Source organism: Lynx rufus, unplaced genomic scaffold (assembly GCF_022079265.1).
Source record: "Lynx rufus isolate CCGP_SWC_20201006 ecotype Redwood Valley unplaced genomic scaffold, mLynRuf1.p SCAF_24, whole genome shotgun sequence".
Classification (NCBI taxonomy): Eukaryota; Metazoa; Chordata; class Mammalia; order Carnivora; family Felidae; genus Lynx; species Lynx rufus.
In genome coordinates this window covers 21,952,076-21,973,330 of record NW_025814839.1, presented here as the reverse complement: position 1 = coordinate 21,973,330, position 21,255 = coordinate 21,952,076, and the positions used below count along the sequence as shown (strand labels likewise).

The 21,255-nt window shown below is 57.3% G+C and overlaps 2 protein-coding genes and 1 pseudogene across 3 annotated transcripts; all 3 read left to right on the top strand.

Annotated features, from left to right (window-relative positions):
* The first annotated feature begins 994 nt into the window (after nt 1–994).
* Nucleotides 995–21,255, top strand: part of LOC124518520 (patched domain-containing protein 3-like) — a 36,305-nt pseudogene continuing 16,044 nt past the window's right edge.
* LOC124518420 (septin-5-like) lies at nt 4,216–7,355 on the top strand. The gene is made up of 10 exons (XM_047088440.1): nt 4,216–4,256; nt 4,363–4,449; nt 4,723–4,846; nt 4,933–5,067; nt 5,264–5,381; nt 5,514–5,615; nt 6,425–6,521; nt 6,607–6,742; nt 6,979–7,081; nt 7,183–7,355. Exons 1-10 carry the CDS (start codon nt 4,247–4,249, stop codon nt 7,219–7,221), a joined length of 951 nt encoding a protein of 316 aa, XP_046944396.1. The 5' UTR covers nt 4,216–4,246; the 3' UTR covers nt 7,222–7,355.
* On the top strand, nt 8,277–9,602 carry LOC124518421 (platelet glycoprotein Ib beta chain-like). Of its 2 annotated transcripts, none has more exons than XM_047088442.1 (2): nt 8,277–8,481; nt 8,717–9,602. In XM_047088442.1, the coding sequence occupies exons 1-2, from the start codon at nt 8,472–8,474 to the stop codon at nt 9,331–9,333; spliced, it is 627 nt and encodes a 208-aa protein (XP_046944398.1). In that variant the 5' UTR covers nt 8,277–8,471; the 3' UTR covers nt 9,334–9,602. The 2 variants fall into 2 exon arrangements, with proteins under 2 accessions (XP_046944398.1, XP_046944397.1); XM_047088441.1 differs by lacking the exon at nt 8,277–8,481 and adding an exon at nt 8,488–8,626.

Genomic DNA, 21,255 nt, shown 5'->3' with positions numbered 1-21,255 from the left:
TTCCTTTTATGAAATGATGCAGAAAAACTGGTGGAAAATAACTAACAGTGGTATTTTTGATTGACATTCTAGACCCGCACAAACATTAGTAATCTAGATAGCGAGATTAATAAAATAATCTGGAATCAATAATCTATAATTAAGAAACTAGATAAAATCAAATCCCAGGGTGCATATTTTACTATGGAATTTATTCGCACTTCACAATGCCTGATTTAGGAGCAATTGTAGAAATTTACTTGTGTTTTGAGATGAAAGACACACATTGATGTTGTGCTAGAGAAATACTTTATAAAGATGGGCAGGAAGAGGCCCTGTGTTTGGATGTGTACATTATAGGGTACTTGTGAACACCTTCACCCTACCATTTCCTCTTAAATGTTTAGGAGAACAGCTGAGCCATTCTCTCCATAATGTAGACATGGTCCAACAAATGGAATTCTCAGGTCAGTTCCTGTATCTACAGACTTGAAATGTGATACAGAAGCCACTAGCTTTATAGCACACCAGCGATGAACTCAAGATGTAGCTATAATTAGGACTTGGAAACACAGAGGAAAGACAGAAGGAATCTTCAGTTTCCTTTACCATAACTTTGAAAATAGAAAACGGGTGCCATCCCTTTTGGGATGAGCACTGGGTGTTGTATGGTAACGAATTTGTCAACAAATTTCATATATATATATAAAAAAAAAAAGAAAATGGGTGCCATCTTTTGGTTATTTTAATAAGGTCGCTCTTAAACAATGACTTTCTGGAGAGGCAACTTAACAAAATCTCCTATTTCTTTCTCCTTGAAAATACTGTTAAAATTATCTTTCTTAAACTCTTGGACTTGGTACTCTTACAATCTGGAGATTTCATTAAAATGCTAGACCTACCCACATAAAAACACAATCACAATAATATTAGGTGACTACCAACCATGAAAAACATGGCAAGCAATTTTCATAATTCTTAAGAACCGCTCAACACCTGCCTCTCGGTTGCGAGCATGTTGAAAGGTAGGTAGAGGTTTTCGTAAAAACGGTGACATGAACACAGGGGTCCCTCCATCCTGGGAACTGCGGGTGGAATAGATCCAAGATAAATACCCACTTTTCAGCCCACTTATTTACTTCTAACTTTTTACAAGAAGAATATATGTTACGTTTGTAGTTAACAAAAAGAGTCACTAAACCAGGCATACGAGGTTCATCTTACCGGAGAACTGTGTTACTGGATGCTCCCCGGAAAGGTGACACCACGTGTGTGTGTGTGTGTGTGTGTGTGTGTGTGTGTGTGTGTGTGTAAGCTTTGTAGAAGAGGCACGCATCTTACCGTTAGGTAGTGTTTGTGTACTAACTTTCTGGGAGCATCAGGCACGCCACAGCCAAATTTGGGGCTGGATGGGCTATGAGTCAAAACACGTGCTCCCCAACGGAAGCCTCCGGGATCCTGGCTCAAGCGGCCAGAACTCAGACTTCTGCAGAATTTCTCCAGGAAACCGTCGTGTGGGACGGAGATGGGCGCTCGGTCCAGTGGCTGTTTTCTAATCTGCTGTCACGTTTGAGACCCTGGCCTTTCCTTCCCGGAAATGAGCCTTCGTCCCTGCAAGGTAGTGCCAGAGGCCTGGCCGGAGGCAGAGGCGCAGGCGGAGCGGGAGCCCCCAGCGGAGGAGCCGGGGCCCAGGTCAGAGCTGAGGCGGCAACCCGAGGCAGGGCCCGGGCTCAGAGCCACTCCCGGCCTCTAAGCACGAGTCAGAGCAGTTCTTCGGTGGAAGACAGGAACCCGAGATGACCTGGGCTTCGGGGCACTTGCCAGAGCCCGCTGGGGTGCCCCATTCACATCCGGTGTCAGTGAGGGGGGATTCTTCGCTGCCAGCATCACCGTCGGAAAACCAGGTGTCCGAGAGACCCCGTTGCCACACCGACTGCCTGGAGGCGCCCCTCTCCTGCCTCTTCCGAAGGCTGGGATGCGAAGTGGGCGCGCACCCCTGGATCTTCCTGCTGGTGCCCATGGTGCTGACGGCCGCTCTGGGCACCGGTTTGATTTACCTGCCCAAGGATGTAGAAGAAAACCTGGAGGAGCAGTACACCCCAATAGGGAGCCCAGCCAAGGCCGAGCGGCGCTTTGTGCAGGAACGCTTCACCGCCAAGGCGCGGAGGGGCCAGTCACCCCGCAGCCTGGCCTCAGCCTAAGTATGTCTGTTCTTGTTGCAGCTCCTTTCCAAGCCTCCCTCCTGCCTGGCTGGCTGGTTCCGATTCTGGTAGGGTCCTGGAGAGAGGGGTGAGGAAGGGTTTGGTGGCCAGGAGAGGCCTGTGGCCCCTGGGGTGGTCACAGAGGGTGAGAGCTATACCGGCTTGAGCTTTCCAGCCCTCGTGGGTCCGTCTTGTGGATCAGAGCAGGCGAGGAGGCTGACAGGGAGACAAATGATGGGGAGGGGGTAAGTTCACTCTACACACCATCCCCCCACTTTGGCTGGCAGAAGTGGTCTGGGGGCAGCTGTGGCCAGTGCTGGCTGGCTGCAGCTTCCAAGTTTCCCGGAGGTAGGGTGGGTAGGCCTCTGGTGCTCTAACTGAGCACTTGAGCCCCTTCAAGCCCGGGCGAAGGGGAGGTGGGCTCTGCCCCCTCCCAGTTCCCACGTGTCTGGAAGGGCCACACCAGTCCAGAACACTCCTGCTCCCATCACACACACATAACATACGAGGGGGGAGGGAGCGTACGAGGAGGGGTGTGGCCGTGGATAGTTAGGACTCCGCGACACCGCCGGGAGGTTTCCGGGCCAATTCTACGAGGAGAGAAGGAGTGAGAGGGGCCGCTTCCCGCGTGGGTGCGCATAGGTCCCGGGAGCGTTCTCCCGGCGCCCTCTGGCGGGTGAAAGCCGCGCTGCACCTGGAGGGGGCGAGACGCGGGGCGGCCACAAACCCCGCCCCCTAGGGCCCTTAGGTGGGCCCTGGCTTCCCCACCCTCCCACCCGGGTGGTCGAGACGCCCGGACAGAGGCCACCCGTCCGGCAGCGGGACTCCGCCTCCGTGCCTATGCGCGCCTATGCTGGGCCCTGCCCTCCGAAGCAGCCTTCCGGTGGCTCCGCCGGCGGCCCAATTTCCAAGCGACTGTTTCCCGGCGACCATGAGGGTGGGGGTGGGGCGGTCTTTTTCCCCGCCCGCCCCGCCTGCCAGCGCCCGCGAGGCCCCGCCTCTGGTTCGGTGCGGGAGCCGGGCCTGCCTGTGGCTGAGACCGCGCGCGCGGCTCGGGGCGGGTCCGCATTGGCAGAGGCATGGACCGCGTGGCCTCTGGGGTCAGCCACACCGCGGGTGGGCAACGTCCCTTCTCTGGGCCTCAATTCCCGCGTCTATTAACGGGGGCGAGAACAGAGCTTCAGGGCAGTACCGCCTGTGAGTCCCTCCTGAAAGCCCTGCCCCTGTGGGTCTGACCCGGTCTGGGGTCCAAACGCAGCGATGGACTCGCCGGCAGCGCCCCAGGACCGCCTGGTGGAGCAGCTGCTGTCACGGCGGACCCGGGCCCAGAGGCGGCTCAAGGTGTGTGTGGAGAGGGGAGTGGAATGTGGGTCAGCGTTGTGTGTGCCTGCCGGGTCCCGGTCCCAAGGGCTCTGGGACGTGACAGGGACCGGCAGGGCCAGGGTCCACCTGACTGGGCGCTGGGACCCCGAGGGTGGGGGAGGCTTGGTGCCGCTGTCTATAAATAGCCCTTGCTCCCCTTGGTAGCAGCAGCCAGCCACCCCCCGCGGCTGGATGGTGGAGGGTGGCCTCCCACCCCCTGGTACACTCAGGAGGGGTGAGTATTGAGGCCAGGGGGCTTCTCCCGCCTATGGAGGGCCTTGGATGTGTGTGAGGGGTCTGGGTCCTGGTGCCCTCTGCCCACCACCCAAGGGAGGACCCAGCCTAGGACTACTGCAGCCAGGCATCCTAAACTCTACACACACAGACACATTCTCAGGTCCCTGCAAAGCTACTCACTGAGGCGGGGGCAAGGATGCCTGTCACCCCCTTACCTGCCTTCCCAGCTCCAGGCCTTTGCTCACAGGCCCTCACCCCTTTCTGCCATTGAAACTCCCCACACAGACATGCCTCCATGTCTGAGCCGGGTAGGGAACAGGGCATCGGACTGCCCCAGGAATCCAAGCCTGCTCCTGACTTGCCTTGCCCCTGCCCCCCAGGATATCAACAAGCAGTACGTGGGCTTGGTCACACTGCCCGATCAGGTGCACCAGAAGTCTGTGAAGAAGGGCTTCGATTTCACTCTTATGGTGGCGGGTGAGTGGGCTGGACTCCCAGGTGGGGTGGCTTGGGCCATAGCCAGCTAGGCTTTGTCAGAGGGGTCCCAGACTTAACCTGACTCTTTCACTGTACCTGCTGGCAGGTGAGTCGGGCCTGGGGAAGTCCACGCTGGTCCACAGCCTCTTCCTGACCGACTTGTACAAGGACCGGAAGCTGCTCAGTGCCGAGGGTGAGTGGGCCCTATGCAGCCCTGGCATTGGTTCCCCATCCTCTGCTGTGTGACCCTTCAAAGGGGTCCCTTCTGGGTCCAGACCCTGCTCCTCTCTCCCCACAGCGTGGGTCTCTCCTGTTCAGGGTCCAGGAGGAGTGGCCCAGACCACAGTCAGGCCATGAGGCCAGGGCTAAATGCTAGAATGGATGAGAACAAGGGTCCTGGCTGCCCAGTGGGGGTGGGGTCTGAGAGTTGGAGAGACCCCTCCAAACGATGCCCCGACACCCACAGAGCACATCAGCCAAACGACAGAGATCCTGAAGCACACGGTGGACATTGAGGAGAAGGGGGTCAAGCTGAAGCTCACCATTGTAGACACACCGGGCTTCGGGGATGCTGTCAACAACTCTGAGTGGTGAGGAAAGCCTGGCTGGGGAACAGTCTGTGCCTAGGCTGATCCAGTGTCCCCCTGGCCTCACCAACCCTCCTGCCTACCTGCAGCTGGAAGCCCGTCACCGATTATGTGGACCAGCAGTTTGAGCAGTATTTTCGTGACGAGAGTGGCCTCAACCGCAAGAACATCCAAGACAACCGCGTGCACTGCTGCCTCTACTTCATCTCCCCTTTTGGACACGGGTGCGTGAATGTCCTGGGAACAGGCTCAGGGTGGGGGGTGGGGCCCGCCTCCGTGGTTCCCCGTTGGCTGCACCTGTCACTGCTTATCTTCTGCCTGTGCCCTCACAACCATGCCCTCCCTGAGCCCATCCCACCCTCTCTCTGTGCCCCCACCACCCCCACCATGCCCCTCTCCACCCCTGGATGCTCTCTGCAGGCTGCGGCCAGTGGATGTGGCTTTCATGAAGGCTCTGCATGAGAAGGTGAACATTGTGCCCCTCATCGCCAAAGCTGACTGTCTCGTCCCTAGGGAGATCCGGAAGCTGAAGGAGCGGGTGAGCCTGGCAACTGGGCCTGGGCTAAGTCTCCAGGACCCAGAACACCAAGTGTGCTGATCCTGGGTGCCAGCGCACCTGGCCCCGGGTCCCTGGCCAGCCTCAAATCTGACAGCCCTTGCCCTGCCACAGATCCGGGAGGAGATTGACAAGTTTGGGATCCACGTGTACCAGTTCCCTGAATGTGACTCTGACGAGGATGAGGACTTCAAGCAGCAGGATCGGGAACTGAAGGTGAGCGGCCTGGGGTGGCAGAGGAGGGAACTGGAGGTCAGTTTACATGGCACCAAGCATCCAGGTCCAACCCGGTGGGGGAAAGAGTCTTTTGTCTGGGCAGCAGAGCCCCTCCACCTGGGGTCGGGTGGGGTGGGGGGGTGGGGGTGGGGTACAGTCACTCATGTCCCCACTGGCTTGTGCAGTTTGGGCCCCGTGTGGTTAGCGTGTCACGGAGCACTTGCCAGGACCCAAAGGCACAGTCCTGGCCAGGCCTCCACCCTGACCCTGCTCCTCAGTCTTCTTCCAATGGGTCACGAGCAGAAGGGTCTGGCCTGATGGCCAGAAGCCTGTGTGTGCCCTGGCTCCCAGAATTCTGAGCTCCAGAGGGTGGTTGTGGCTTTGGGTGCCCCGGGATCTAGAGTGGCAATAACCAAGCCTAAGGCACGGGATAGGCAGCCACTGGGCCAAGAGCAGGGTGGAGCCCTTGGCCCCAGCCTAAGTCAGCATCAGTAACAGGAGGCAGGGGCTCAGCTCTGGGGAGGGAGGGATGGCGATGGTAGCTGAATGGAGCACTTCCTGATGGGGGATGGTGTCAGAAGGGGAGGATATGCCTGGCTGGGCACATACCCTGTGCCACGGGTATATGCCATGCCAGCTCTGGCTTCAGAGAAGCCACAAGGGTTGGGCAACCCCAGGATCTCTTTGGGGAGGGGCTGTTGATAGTGATACTGGAGGAGCGACCAGGTGCCGAGTGCCCATGTCCCTCTTCAGCCACTACCCCATACTCACACTAACTGGGCGCGAGCCCTTGTACCTGCCCTTCCCAGGAGAGTGCGCCCTTCGCGGTTATCGGCAGCAACACAGTGGTGGAGGCCAAGGGGCAGCGGGTCCGGGGGCGACTGTACCCCTGGGGGATCGTGGAGGGTGAGTTCAGGCATGGGGTGCGACAGAGGGAGTGGGGTGGCTCCCCCGGGCCTGCACCCACCCCACACCCGCTCTTGCCCCACAGTGGAGAACCAGGCACACTGCGACTTTGTGAAGCTTCGCAACATGCTGATCCGCACACACGTGCATGATCTCAAGGACGTGACATGCGACGTGCACTATGAGAACTATCGCGCGCACTGCATCCAGCAGATGACCAGGTGCGCAGCTCTGACCCGGACCTGGATCGTGCACCTCATGTTCCCAGCCAAGGCTCCCTAACAGAGGGCTGATCCTTGCTGCCTTCCCAGATCTGAACTTTGCCCCGACTCCCAAGTAGGCCCCCCACCCTGCACCTTGTCTTCCCAGAGCCGACCCAACGGTGTGGGAGCTCAGGAGGGCAGAGCCTCGGTAGTGTTGGGGGTCAGACAAACTGTGCTTCTTGTCCACCCCACAGCAAACTGACCCAGGACAGCCGCATGGAGAGCCCCATCCCCATCCTACCACTGCCTACCCCGGATGCTGAGACAGAAAAGCTCATCAGGATGAAGGATGAGGAGGTTAGTGGGGCCACAGGGGAGGAGAAGGGGTGGGGGTGGGGGTCCAGCCCCTCCTATCACGTTTGTCACTCTACCTTCTGCTATTCCCGTCTCACCTCCAGCTAAGGCGCATGCAGGAGATGCTGCAGAAGATGAAGTAGCAGATGCAGGACCAGTGACCCCAACCCAGCCCCGCATTGCCATGGATATACTGCCAGTTTCCAGGCTGGCCCTTCCCGTCCCTGGACCCCAACTGGCCTGGACTCCACCCTGGAATAAATCTGGATCTCCAACAGACCTGGGCACAACAGCAGTCTTGGAATGGTCCAGACCAGGACTGTTCCCGACTATTCCCAGCCTGACCCAGAGATGCAGGCTCATAGCCCCCAAACAACCCTAATTTATTCTCAGCACCAGTCCCTCCCCTTATTTGTATCTGCTTCCAAGGGGCCTGGACAGCAGCCCCCACAGCTGGCCCTCTTTGGCCTCGGGGGAACAGGAGCTAATTTGGGCCATGACTTTTGAGATCTACCCCTGCCCCAGAAGGTCATGAACTCCGACTCCAGGCCCTACTCAGGTAGGGGGGTAAAACAAGGCAGAATAGGGGAGCAGATCCTCGGCATCCCAGGTCTATTTCTCCATCCCAGTGCCACAGAGTGGACGTGGGAACCCTCATGTGCCCCCTCCCTCGGGCCACCCAGCTTACGCTGAGGCCTCACTTTGTGCCGAGGTGGGCCAGTCCTTCCCTACCTCCTCACCCCTCACTGGGTAGCTCAGTGGCAGGTTGGGCAACAGAAGCGCTTAGGATCCCTCCAGACCGAAGGAGAGCAGCTGGCTGCAGGCAAGGATCTCCCGGGGCTGGTGGGGCAGGGACGCCTGCAATTGCCCAAACTCCTCATCTAGGGCTGTGGCCTGGCCTGAGGGCTCCAGGAACAGTGGGTGCTGGGCAACCTGGGAACCCCTCACCCCTAGACTGCCATTCCCTGCCTGTGGCTGGAGGTCCTTTCTCCCCAGCAGCACTGTTGCCCTGGGTTGTCTAGTCCATCCCTCCCCCACCCCCAGCATGATACCTTCCCCCCCCCAATCCCAGTCTCCAGTTTTGTTCAGTTGTGAATGCTGCATCCTGTCCTGGTGACAGGAGAACAATGTTAGTGAAGTCGCAGTGGTGATCCGTGCTCCCCTGGGTTGGTGGGGGGTGGAAGCCCTGGTAGCCTGCGAGCCCTGGTGATAGCGCTCTATCTGGGGCCGCAGCGTCTGTCTACTGGGCCTCCGGGTTATTTCTGGCGGGTGGCAGCGCTGTGGTCGGTTTGGCCGGGGTGCTGGGGCCTGGCAGGGGCAGGGCGGCATTATCACTTGGCTCTCCAGCCAACGCTCAGCGCTCCAGAACAAGCCAGGTCACCATCCTCTCGCCATGGGCTCCGGTGAGTTTGGGGTCAGGCAGGCCCGGGACTGCGCTCCTTGAGCAGAGTCGGGTTGGGAGGCGCTGCAGTCATCTGGGCTGCAGTAGGGAGATTTAGGGCGGACTTCCAGTCAGCGCGCGGATGGTCGAGGTGGAGAGGCTTTCGGGTAAGGCGGGGCCCCGGGTCTCCGGGGTGTACAGGGACCCGCTCAGGTGCCACACAGGCCACCAGGCTCACTGCGGCGCTTCCCTTGCAGGGCCGCGCCGGGCGCTGAGCCTGCTGCTCCTGCTACTAGCGCCGCCCAGCCGCCCAGTCGCGGGCTGCCCCGCGCCGTGTGGCTGTGCGGGGACGCGCGTGGATTGCGGGCGCCGCGGGCTGACATGGGCCTCGCTGCCCGCCGCCTTCCCGCCGGACACGACTGAACTGGTGCTGACGGGCAACAATCTGACGGCGCTGCCGCCGGGGCTGCTGGACTCGCTGCCCGTGCTGCGCGCCGCGCACCTGGGCGGCAACCCCTGGCGCTGCGACTGCCGCCTGGTGCCACTGCGCGCCTGGTTGGCCGGCCGGCCCGAGCGCGCGCCCTACCGCGACCTGCGCTGCGCCGCGCCCCCGGCGCTGCGCGGCCGCCTGCTGCGGTACCTGGCGGAAGACGAGCTGCGCGCCGCCTGTGCGCCGGGCGCGCTCTGCTGGGGGGCGCTGGCAGCGCAGCTCCTGGTGCTCGGCCTCGGGCTCCTGCACGCGCTGCTGCTGCTGCTGCTGCTGTGTCGCCTGCGCCGGCTGCGCGCCCGCGCCCGCGCCGCGCACCCGTTGTCGCTGACCGCCCCGCTGGTGGCGGAGACGGCCGGAGCCAGCGAGTTCTACGAGTCGTCCTGAGAGGCGCTGAGCGACGCGGACGTGCCAGCCCGACAGGACCCTGCTCCAAGGAGCCCTCGCCCTCACCCGGACCGGGGCTCGTCCTCCGCCTGGGCACAGTCTTCCAGACCTCACCACCCCCCCCTGCGGGCCCCGGGCCACACGCGCCCCTCTACAGCGAGGCGAGCCAAAGCCCAGGACGCTTAGGCGGGTCAAGGGGGTGAGCCGCAGCCCAGCCCCTGCGAGGTTCCCCACACCAAACTCCAGTGCAGAATAAACCCTTCTCCCAATCTGACTGGTCTCTGTGCCCCACCACCCGGAAATTCCCCTCCCAAACCACAGGACAAGCCCTAGGAGGTGATTCAAGGGGGATGCATCACATCTTCCTACACCCAACACGGGATCAGTGACTCTCCCAGACCACTCACTTTCAAAGGAGTTCAAGTGGAAGGCACACAAGAACTCAGACAGTGACCACATTATAGGGTAGTGAAGACATTGTGGGGACAGTGAAAACAGTGTTGAGACAGTGAGGACACTGAGGGGCAGTGAGGACACGGGGACGGTGAGGATACTGGACAGTGAAGACAGTGGGGACATCGAGGGCACTGCAGGACAGTGTGGTTGAGAGAGAGGATGTTTGGAGTTGGGGTCTCTGGGGGGTCAGTGAAGGGCCGTGAGGAGGCTCTGAGGACTGTTGGGAGCGTGGATGGGCAGATTTCAGGGCAGTCAGGGATGGGTCAGGGTGGTGAGAATAATCTGATGACCCACCTGGAACTCCCTGGGCATCTGAATTAGAAGCTCAGCCTCTGGAGGACAGGTGAGGCAGGTCCCTGCAGGGTTGAGTGGGTACCAGGGAGTTGCGCAGTGTCTGGAATCATGTTCTGCACTTGACCACCACTTCCCGTGGGAAGGTGCCTCTGACCGCTCGGACCAGCCTTGGTCCCTGGTCTCCCCTATCCCACCCCTGAACTCAGGCTGAGCAGCCAGGGCCTGGGACTCCTCCAGGGTGCCCCACTGTGGCGCAAGCTGCTAACAAGGGACCCAGGGTGCCCAAATGAAGGGCTGACACTTTCCTCAATATTGGAGTCCCATTCCTGCCCTGGGTGGGGCCTCCACCCGGCTGGCCCTGTAAACAATGAAGGCCACTCTTCATGGACCCAAACAGGACCCTGACAAGAAGCCTCAGGCCTGGGCCTGGGGCGCCTGGCACAGGAAGGCTCTGGCCCCCATTGGCCGGGTCGGGGAGGCTGCCGCTGACATGGCCTTTGTCCCAGTCTTTGTGGGACAAGATGGATGGCCCTCCGGTTGGGCTGATGCTATCTCAGGGCTGCCGGTCAGACGTGAGGCAGGAGCCACCCCCTCCTTTGTGGGCAGGTGCGGGGCATCCAGCCCATTGTGGGCTGTGGCCGACTGTCCAGCCGTCCATCCGGCCTTATCACTACATCAGGGATGGCCCCTTTTGTACAAATGAACTGTCAACCCCCCCACCCCCCCCCACACACACCCTCAGGGATGGCCCAGCACACCCAGAGCCCCTGGTGGGGGTCAGAGGTAATAGTCTTTGTCACAGTAAGGTACACAGGCAGCCTAACTCAGTCCCAGCATGGTACAGGGAGGGGATGTTCCCCCTCACTTTCCAGAGGAGGAAACCAGATGCCAGAGAGGGGTCTTCCTGCTGGGCCTGAGCTTTCTCCACGCTGCACTGGAAGCAGAGCCCCTAGGACTCCTCTCTTACTCCTCACTGAGGCCTTCAGGGAACAAATGTAGGGCTCAGGAGAAGATGGCCTGGGGGTCTTAGGTGACCCCAAGCTAAGAGAAGGAAGCCTCCTGGGCTGTGAGCCCAGGCTCCAGCAGACACTATGGGGAGGGGTCAGCAGGAGCCGAGGCCCACTGCCCACAGGTTTGAGGGCTTCTGGGCTGTGTCCCTCTGAGAGGGTGGGCACAAGGAACCCTGAGAGCCCGGAGCTGCAGAAGCAGCTGGAGCTCCTCTGATGCAGGAAAGAGGCTGGTGTCACAGTCTGGTCAGACCTGAGGAAGAACTTCCTTACTCCCTGGTAAATAGGGCAGCTGAATTCCATGGTTCCTCCTAGACTCTCTCTCTCTCTTTGGTCAGTTCTCCATGATTTAGATTGGCTTCTGCCCAAGGTACTGACCACAGAGGGTGCTGGCCTGGCCTCCCTGGCGAATCTTTTCCGGGCTGCCTGGGAGTCCCCGGTCCCAACTTGTGACCCTGAGCTGACCCTCCATGCACTGACCCTGGGGCCTCCAAGGAGTGTGGGGAAGTGGATGGTCCCAGCTCAGCGCCCCTGAATGGCCCTGTGCAGGGAGGGGGAATGTACACCTCTACCCCCACCTCAAGGGCCTGCCATGCCCCTCCCCCCAGCGTGGTCCTCCATCTAATGGACACCACACCTGTCCCAGGGGCCCTTCCTTCCCCACTGACAGCCTGGTCCTCTCTGCGGTTTCAGACTCCTTCTCCTTCCAGATGGGAACAAAACGGTGGCCACTCAAGGCACTACGCATCCCCCCACACCTGCAGCCCCCAAGCTGTCCGATTCAGGGTCCTTTGCCCTACAGCCCAGGGGTCCTCTGACCACATCACTGCCCACCCCCAGCCTCTCTGAACAAGCCCCAGCAGGGCCAGATGGCATTCCTGGGACAGATACAGCCGTGACGTCCCTCTGGCAATCTTCGTGTCCTTGTCTGTGAAATGGGTTGCGGCCTCGGCTGAGGACCTCCCGCCCCCAAATGGGCATCCGGTTCTCCCCTCACGCGCCGCGACCCGAATGAGCCACCAGAGGGCGCTCGTGGTCTGCGGAAAACCCCCCACGTGGGGCGAGGGCAGCCGAGGTGAGCCCTGGGCGTGCAGACAACCAGGGTCCGCAGAGGAACAGAGGCCAGGAGAGGACGGATTTGCCCAGGCTGGTGGGGGTGGATCGCCGAGACGGCGGACAGGTCGCGCACCCCACGGGAACAGGGAAGGGTGCATCAAGTGGCCGCTGACAGGGAGGGGTGAGCGCGCCCCCTCTACACCCTTCCCCTCCTTTACCTTCCTCTCCCTTCCCCTCCCCGGGGTCGCTGACAGCTCATCAACAGGGAAGATAAGGGACTTCTTCCGCCAGGCGGAGGGAGTGTCAGCTCAGGTGCACCAGCCGCACTCCTGCCGCCTGTTTGCTCCGTAAACATATATTGGGCCCCTGCTGTGTGCACCGAGGCGGGGCTGGAAGGAGCGGCTGCGTGGTGGCCGGTGGCGTGGAGGGCGACTAGAAGGAAGAAGCCGGCGGGGATGGTGGAATGGGAGCCCCCCAGGGGGAGTGGAACAGACGCTTCGCCACCTCCCGACCAACCTGGGGGCGAGGAGTGGGTGCGGGTCCTTTGTGGGCCCCCTCTTGCCTGGGGAGATGAAGGGGAGCCTGGGGAGGGGGGCGGCCCCTCGGTGGGCGGAGACTTGAGTGGGGCCCGCGTGGACGAGGCCCTGGGAAGGTCTGGGGGCCCCCGAAGCCCTGGCCACGTTGGGGTGGGGTGCACCCGCCGCCCAGACAGAGCAACAACATTGGGGTGGGTGGCGGGGCCCTGGGGGCCCATAGCTCACTGCACCGTCTGCGCCCACCCCCGGCGTTTCCGATGGAAGACAGGCAGCAGGCGATAAATCACCGGCTCCCACTCCCACCCACCCAGGCTGCCTCGGGGAAGGGGGGCTGCATGTGACAGAGACAGAGCCTGAGACAGAGACAGAGACAGAGACAGAGACAACCACAGAGAGAGACAAAGGCAGCTATGGCTGGCCAGCTGACACTGGCCAGGTCCTTTTGCTCAGGGTGTCTGGCCTCCCACCCCAAGATGCCCCCTCTATCAGGCCCATCTGGAAACCAGCTGAGAGCCACCCCACCCCAACCGACCCCCAACAGGGAGGAGGAAGAGGGAGGGAGCAAGGCCTTAGCAGCCATAACTCTGTCCACCCTGGAGAACCATAAATCAGCAGGGGGCTCTCGGGAAGCACTCGCCCCCTAGGCTGAGGGGGGCCTTTAGGGTCATTGGTCCTGGTGACTGGGCCTGGCCTTAGCTCTTGTGTCCCGCCCTCCTTAAACAGCCCCTGGGGTATCCCCCAGGCCTACCTCCGTTTTTCCCCAACACAGTCACGTGCCCAGAGCTGTCTACACCCAGGGCTGTCTACAATGGATGCAACACTCTCCTCGTCCTCACCTTCTCTGTGCACAGACAGGAAATGTCTGCAGAGGATGACGTCCTGTCCTATCAGGAGAACCCATGGGCTGGCCCTGCAGGGTCTGGGGATCAGCAGTCCTTCCCAGAGAAGCCTTCCCATGGGGATCTTCTCTGCCCCAGAGGAAACACGGTCTTTCCCTCCTTCTGTCCTGCTTTCCTGTCACCACCACCCCGCAGCGTGGTGGAGGCCAGCTGGACAAAGGGTGCTGGGAGATCGACCAGGTGGGGACCCCTCCATTACTGTGGACATCCCCTGGGGGGTCAGTACTCAGTGGGCAAAGCTTGAGAGAGCCCATGAAAATGTTCCCAAGACCTATGGAGTGTGCTCAGCACCCCCACTGCCCAGACCCCCAGTTCAGCCACTGGCCTCATGGATCCCTGGCCCAGGGGTCTGTCCTGCAGACAACCCCTCAGGGCTCTTGTGGCAGAAAGAAGGCCACTTATACACAGGGAAACAAATGTCCACCATGAAATCTCTCAAAGAGCGGAGGGAGCGGGGACGGGAGCGTCCTTCAGAGCTCTTGGAATTCTGTGCCTGAGAGAAACCCTGGTCCTCATCATGTGGATGATCCCCTTGACCCTCAGAACAAACCTGAGTGCCCCAGCCCCGGGACATCAAAAGCACTGACTGGTATGTCGAAGGCAGGTGGTGGGGAGGGCTCCTGGGGATGTTCAGGCTGAGGGAGCAGCACTGTGCTGCCAGGAGACGCCTGTCAGGGGAGGGTACAGAGGTTGCAGGGGCCAGAGGTGCCCTGGGCTCAGCCTGTAGGAGGGAGAGGGCAGAAGGGCCCCAGATGTGTAAGGGGAGCTCCATCCAGTCATTTGTTGGTTCTGAAGCATTCTTCCCAGCAGTGTGCCATCCCATCTGGAGGCTACTGTCTGCATGGTCTGGGGGGGCTTGGGGGTGCAGGTCCCTTGGACTCCAGCCTTCACCTATCAGAGGCTCCCACCCTCCTCACCCCTTGTCCTACTACAGGTGTCCTTGTGGGGAGGGCCTCACCTCACCCTGTTTAAGTGTGTTAGACAAATTGAGGGGCTCTCGGCCAGATAGACACTCATGTGGCAAGGGGTGGGGGACGGGAGGGCACCTTCAACAACAAGGACAGCCTGACTGGCTCTCTCCACCCACCCCAGTGCTGCTCTCCCTGCCTCTGTCCCAGTCACACAGGACCCTGGGATCATCCCCACAAGGTCACTGTGTCCCCAGTGGGGTAAAAAAAAAAAAAAAACCCCTTCAGAAGTGGCAGGGGCCTGGGGCATCTGGGTGGCTCAGTTGGTTAAGCGTCTGACTCTTGCTTTTGGCTCAGGTCATGGTCTCACGGCTATGTCGGTTTGAGCCCCTTGTCAGGCTCTGTGCTGATGGGGTGGAGCTTGCTTGGATTCTCTCTGCCCTTCCCCCACTTGCACTGTCTCTGTATCTCTCAAAAGAAGTAAATAAACTTTAAAGAAAAAAAAAAGAAGTGAGAGGGGCTGGAAGGGAATCCTTCAAGCTTTGCCTGAGGGAACCCCTGGGGTTTGGGGGTACAGACCTCACGGCAAGTAGAGGGTCCCCATGCTGCTTCTCTTGCCCAGGTGTGTGCATAGGCCTGGTGTGCCCATTCCCAAGAGGGAGACTATAGCCTGGGGCCAGGGGGCTGGGGAGGTGGGGGTGAGTGTCCGGGGCAGTGTGGGCATCGCCCAGGTGATTGTGCCCCTGGGCCTCTAAAACTCCCAGGCTTGAGCAGGGCTTTGAGGAGGCCTATGGGAGGCCTAAAGGCCAAGCTCTGCTGTGCTTCTGCATGGAAATCTATGTTAATGTGACTTGTATTTAGGAGCTCACTTTTCTCTGTGCTTTGTTTATTTAAAGATGCTCTTGAAGGATTCCAGCCAGATACGAGGAAAGGGCTTCTGTCTGGGCAGGGCTGCGGGGGGGGGGGGGGGGGGGCGGGGGGCGGGCGCCCCTGACAGCCGCCTGTCCCAACACGCCTGCGCCCCTGTGTGCCCACTGAAGGTGCTCACCATGTTCAAGTTGCCTCATCTCCTGCAAGAGTGCGTCTTGGGGGTCCACACCCGGGAGGACACCAGTGACACAGACCAGAGCAGAGCCAGAGCCCATAGACAATGCCATCCTGAGATGTTCATTCAGGGGGGGAGTGGGGGAAGACCATTGGCTCTCTTTATAGGAAAAATGGGGACAGACTTGTTTGCGGGAGCCCTGGGTCTCTCCTGGCACAGAATGCCTCACCTGGGTACCCCTTGCTCCGGGGGTCCCTAGTGAGGGTCCCTATTTTATGAGTCTCTCTGCTGCAGATCCTTTATCTAGAGCCCCTGCTCTATAGGTCTCTTCTCTTTGGAGCCCTGGTATGGAATTTCTGGTGTAGGCGTCTCTGGTATGCTGGTCTCTCCTCTGGGGATCTCTGGTCTGAGGTCACCGTTTGGCAGGTCCCTGGTGTGGAGGTCTCTGGTCTCAGAGGTCCCAGATCGGTTCTCCAGGTGTCTGCTCTGCATCTGGAGGTCCCCAGTGTGGAGGGCAGTGATGTTGTCTGTCCTTATTTGGGGTACCATGGTTTTGCCATGGTGGTCTCCAGGATACCAGTCAGCCCCTTTGCCCCGGGCTGGGGATCCACCGCCACAGAAATCCTCCCGGGGGGCCACACTCCTGACTCTCTTGTGGCAAGGCCAGCACCCAGGGCTGCCTGGAGCCCCCCTCCCCGCTGAGCCCAGAGAGAGCCCTTTGCAAAGACATGTCTGCCTCATCGAGGATAGGTTCCTGTCTCCTCCTTTGTCCCCACAAGCACAGGCTTGCATGGGTCAATTCATACTAAAGGTCCAAGTGCCAGTTTTCAGTGACCAGTTCAACCATTTTGCAAAGCTTCAGGCCCCCTCAGATGGGGTTCCCACCAAGCCTGTCGGAGCTGAGGAAGATTCAGAAGTCCTGCCTATCACTTCAAGTGTTCCCTCCCTGCTGCATTCTTTATCCCCAATTCTAAATTCCCCCAAAGCTCTGAAACTTAAAGTGTTCGAAACTCTGTAACAAAGGCAGCCCTGGGCTGATGTGTAACCATGTGTTATGGCCTTTATTAATTCCAGTTCATGTGAATAGTCGCACTTCACTACCGACACCTTTTTTAAATGTTTGTTTGTTTGTTTGTTTATGTATTTATTTTAAGAGAGAGAGATTGTGAGCGGGAGACGGGCAGAGAGAGAGGGGGAGAGTGAGAATCCCAAGCAGGCTCCATGCTGTCAGCACAGAGCCCAAACCCGTGAGATCACAACCTGAGCCAAAATCAAGAGTTGGACGCTTAACCGACTGGGCCACCTGGACACCCCTCATTTCACTACAAACATCTTTAAAAGTTTTTTTTTTTTAATGTTTATTTATTTTTGAGAGAGACAGAGACAGAATACAAGTGGGGGAGGGGTAGAGAGTGAGGGAGACACAGAATCCAAAGCAGGCTCCAGGCTCTGAGCTGTCAGCACAGAGCCCAGCACGGGGTTCGAACTCACAGACCAAGAGATCATGACCTGAGCTGAGGTCGGACGCTTAACCTACTGAGCTACCCTGGTACCCCTCCACTACAAACATCTTAATGTGTTTGGTTACCAGCAGCTGCAGCCGGCTCCAATGAGTTATCATGTACTGTATGAGATATATGACAAATTCTGAATTCCAAACACATCTGGCCCTGAGGCTTTGGATGAGGGGTCTGAGCGGTGGAGTGTCCCCACACTGGTCACAGCTCTGGACTACATGGAGGTCCCAGTGGAGGGGGAAATGGGCGTTTGACACAGAACTTTGCAGAGCAATGCTGCTGCTTACATGGCTTTTTCATTTTCTGAGCAAACAACTCTGTGCTAGGTGCTGGTGATTCAGAGATGGAGGAGGACCAAGGGGCACACAAGGGGCTAGGGAGAAAGGAGCGCTTCCTGAGTGTGGAAGGTACAGCAGGCCATGTCCTCCTAAGGGCGCTGTCATTGGGGGAGCTGGTGACCACAGGTCTGCCTGTCCTTTCTGTGGGACCGAAGACTCCAGATATGACATCTGAGAGCACTCCAGGGAAGCCAAAGGTACTTGGGAGTGTGATAGTGACGGAAGACAGGAGGCACTCATGCTTGAGAATCTTGCCAATCACTGAAGGTCTGGGGCCTCAGTTTCCCCATCTGTAAATGGGGTGCAGGCCCTGGCCCTGCCTTCAGTGCCACTGACTGGCCTCTAGCACAGGAGGCCGAGATCTCCCTGCCCCCCTTCTCAGGGTGGTAGCAGTTCTGGCTGCCATCTGCAGAGCAGAGGGTGTACAGCTGGGGTGGGGAGTGGGGGAGCAGGCAGGCTTGAGGTCGGTCCGTCCTGTCCCAGATGTCAGCTCGGTTACTCTTTAGAAATAATCCCAGAAAATAAGCCAGAAAAAGAGAAGAGGGACAACGGCCCAGGGGCTTGGACTTTGCAGCTTGCCTAGGTGTCTCCTCCCAGAGCAGATGTGCACAGCACTGAACAGGCTGCAGGAAGGAAGCTGGGGCACAGGCCCTGCGCCGGGCATCCGGCCGTCCGTGGGGTGACCATCACCTCTCCTGCTGTGGCCAGGCGCAGGACTCCACAGGCCAGCACCTCCATCGTCCATGGTGAGGTGAGGAGCGGCTGGCAGGAGGCCGCCAGTCCCTGGGGGGCAAGGTCTTACGGAAGAGCCACACGTTGGGAAGGTCAGAGGCTGAGGCACCGACTGGGGTCCCTCGAGAGCGAGGCAGGCAGAGTCCAGGCCTGGGCATGGGAGACGCGAGGTGTGGCGGGAGTCGGGCAGCCGCCTTGCCGTGGGCTGGGGCATCGTGGGCGTCGCTGGGTTCCCGGGGGGCGCTGGCCTGCGGCTGTGAGCGAGGGCGTCGCCCGGAGGCGGCGGGCGCGGGCCCTTGGGGGGCGCCTGGGTCCCCGTCCCCGCCAGCCGCGCCGGGTCGCGCGTGGGCACGGTGGGCGCGATTGGCTGGCGGGCGGGCGCGCGCGCGGGCGGGGCGGGCAGCCCCGCCTCTTACTGCTTCTCCATCTCCAGGAAGAGCACCGAGGTCTATTTCGCTTGTATTCTAGCGGTCTCCAACACCACCTCCCTGCTAGAACCAGCAATCTTATCAGAAGACAGTAAAGTGGATGACGTGATCCAGGATCTGTATGCGATGGGGGAAAACGGAACCCAGATCCACTACAATCAGGTGTGTGCCAAGCACCAGGGTCTCTGCGTGCCTTCCAACCCACTCCTGTATGCCTGGCAGATGAACAGGGACCTCGACCTGAGAAATGTCACTTTCCCAATCTACAACCACACCGGTCAGCCCACCTACCTGGCTGGCACCATTGGAGGAACCTTCTTAGGCGAGAGGATGGGAATGAACCAGTTACTCCTGGAAGCCAAAGCCGTGAGGCTGCTCTACTACCTGAAAACTGAGGATGGAGAGGACATCGAGCGTAGTAAGAAATGGTTGACCCATTTTCTGAACCAATCTAGCAACATTGAAAAGCGTCTGGCCTCGAAGAGGATCCAGGTATCTGCTGGCTGAGTTTTATAGGGAGACCAGGAGAAGGTGGGAGGGGTAAGAACACGTTTTCCAAGTAGTAGCACTCCTGGATTATTTGTTGGAGTCCTTGACTTGCAGCTGGGAGCGCTCTACTCTGTTTGGCACTTAATCCAACTTCCTTAATCTCACACACCAAAGGATGCCACACAGCATACATCCTTAATAATATTCTGGTGGAAAACACAAATCCTACATCCCTAAGGTAGGTCTGCTCAGTGCAGACATTGATCATCAGGTTTTCCAGTCAAATTACTTTAAAATCCTTACTCTTAAAGTCTTTGCTATTTGGCGGAACCCTCTGAAATGTGTTTGGGGTTCATTGGAATAAAAGCAACAAACTTTTAAGAAGTTCCATGGTATTATTGAAAAGCGAATTAGCTCACTGTTTACCAAGTAAGTTATATAGCCTAGTGCCAGGCACATGCTAGCTATTCTGTAACTAATAGTTGTGAATAAGCCTGGTCAAAGTGAGACAACTATTGGAAAAATACCAGATCCTTCTGAAATATCGATGAAATTAAAATAGTAAAAGACAACGACCTACTAAAATTCTAGAAAAAGCCACAATTTCTGTAATTATGAATGGTTTCACAATCTTAGGTAGATCTCAGATTTTGTGTATTCAGGAGGTTTAAACCTTGGGTTTCTGAAAGAAACTATGGAAAGCGTGCCACAGATTTGTGGGAAGAAGCACACCTATGTTAATCTTCTTTATTCTAAAATCACGATTCACATATTTTGATCTTTTACTAAATCTTCACATGTTTCAATCAGTAAGCTATAGTGTTTCAATAGGGTTTGTAACTCACACAAATATTGGAATGAAAAGTTATTTACTTGACTAAACTTTTGTGGCAGGTGGTCTACTTGACATCAATTTCTACACAACGGAACTTGAAGCAACTTTGATGACAGTGATCCGTTTGTTTCACTTGGCATAACTTCTAATCATATTATTTGCAATCCTATCATGCTACAGGTAAAATGGTTTCATTGTTTCTTAACTCTTTTTAACAGATATTTTTGGGTGGCAAAATACATATAATTGATATAAAATATGCCATTCTAATCATTTTTAAGTGTATATTTCAGTGGCATTAATTACATCCACACTGTTGTGCAACCATCACAACTATCTGGGTTTTTTTTTTCATTTTTATGTTTCTACGTTTCTTTATTTTTGATAGAGAGAGACAGAGCACAAGTGGGGGAGGGGCAGAGAGAGAAGGAGACAGGATTGGAAGCAGGCTCCAGGCTCTGAGCTGTCAGCACATAGCCTGCCTCGGGGCTCGAACCCACAGACCGGGAGATCATGACCTGAGCCGAGGTCGGACGCTTAATGAGCCACCCAGGCGCCCCACAACTGTCTGTCTCTAAATCTTTCCATCCCCCCAAACAGAAACTGTATAACCCTTAGGCAGTAACTCTCCATGGCCTCCCCCCAGTCTCGGCTAACCTTCATCTACTTTCTATCTCTATGAATTTGCTTATTCTAGAGATTTCATATAAGTGGAATCACACAATATTTGTACTTTTGTGACTGGCTTATTTCACTTGGCATAATGTTTTCAAGGCTCCTCTATATCCAGGCATGTATCAAACCCTCATTCATTTTTATGACTGGTATTTCACCGTATACATACAGCACTGTTTGTTTATACACTTAACTGTTGACGGTCACTTGGAATGTTTCCACTTTTTGGCTTTTGTGAATAATGCTGCAACGAACATTGATGTACAAATATTTTCTTGAGCTCCTGTTTTCAATTATTTTCAGTATATACCTGGGAATGGAATTGGTGGGTGGAGTGATAATTCTATGTTCAGTTCTTTGAAGAACCGCCAAATCCTACCAGCAATGTATAAAGGTTCCAATTTCTCCGCATCCTCACCAACACTTGTTTTTTTTTTTTATTGATAATAGTCAACTTAATAGTGACAAAGTGTGGTTTGATTTACATTTCCCTAATTACTAATGATCTTAAGTACCTTTTCATGTGTTTATTGGCCATATGTACATCTTTGGAGAAATGTCTATGCAAGTCCTTTGCCCATTTTTTAATGTGGTTGTCTTTTTGTTTTTGAGTCCTATTGTTGGTGAGTACTTTGTATATTTGGTTTTAAGTTTTTTTTTTCTTATTTCGAGAGAGAAGAAGTATGAATGGGGGAGGGTCAGAAAGA

Bases quoted from the DNA above. Each gene is read 5' to 3' on its own strand.
- LOC124518421 (XM_047088441.1), top strand. From the start codon at position 8,602: ATGGTCGAGGTGGAGAGGCTTTCGG. The intron at 8,627-8,716 runs GTAAGGCGGGGC...CTTCCCTTGCAG, and splicing joins CGAGGTGGAGAGGCTTTCGG to GGCCGCGCCGGGCGCTGAGC.
- LOC124518420 (XM_047088440.1), top strand. The intron at 5,616-6,424 runs GTGAGCGGCCTG...TGCCCTTCCCAG, and splicing joins AGCAGGATCGGGAACTGAAG to GAGAGTGCGCCCTTCGCGGT. The intron at 6,522-6,606 runs GTGAGTTCAGGC...CTTGCCCCACAG, and splicing joins CCCCTGGGGGATCGTGGAGG to TGGAGAACCAGGCACACTGC.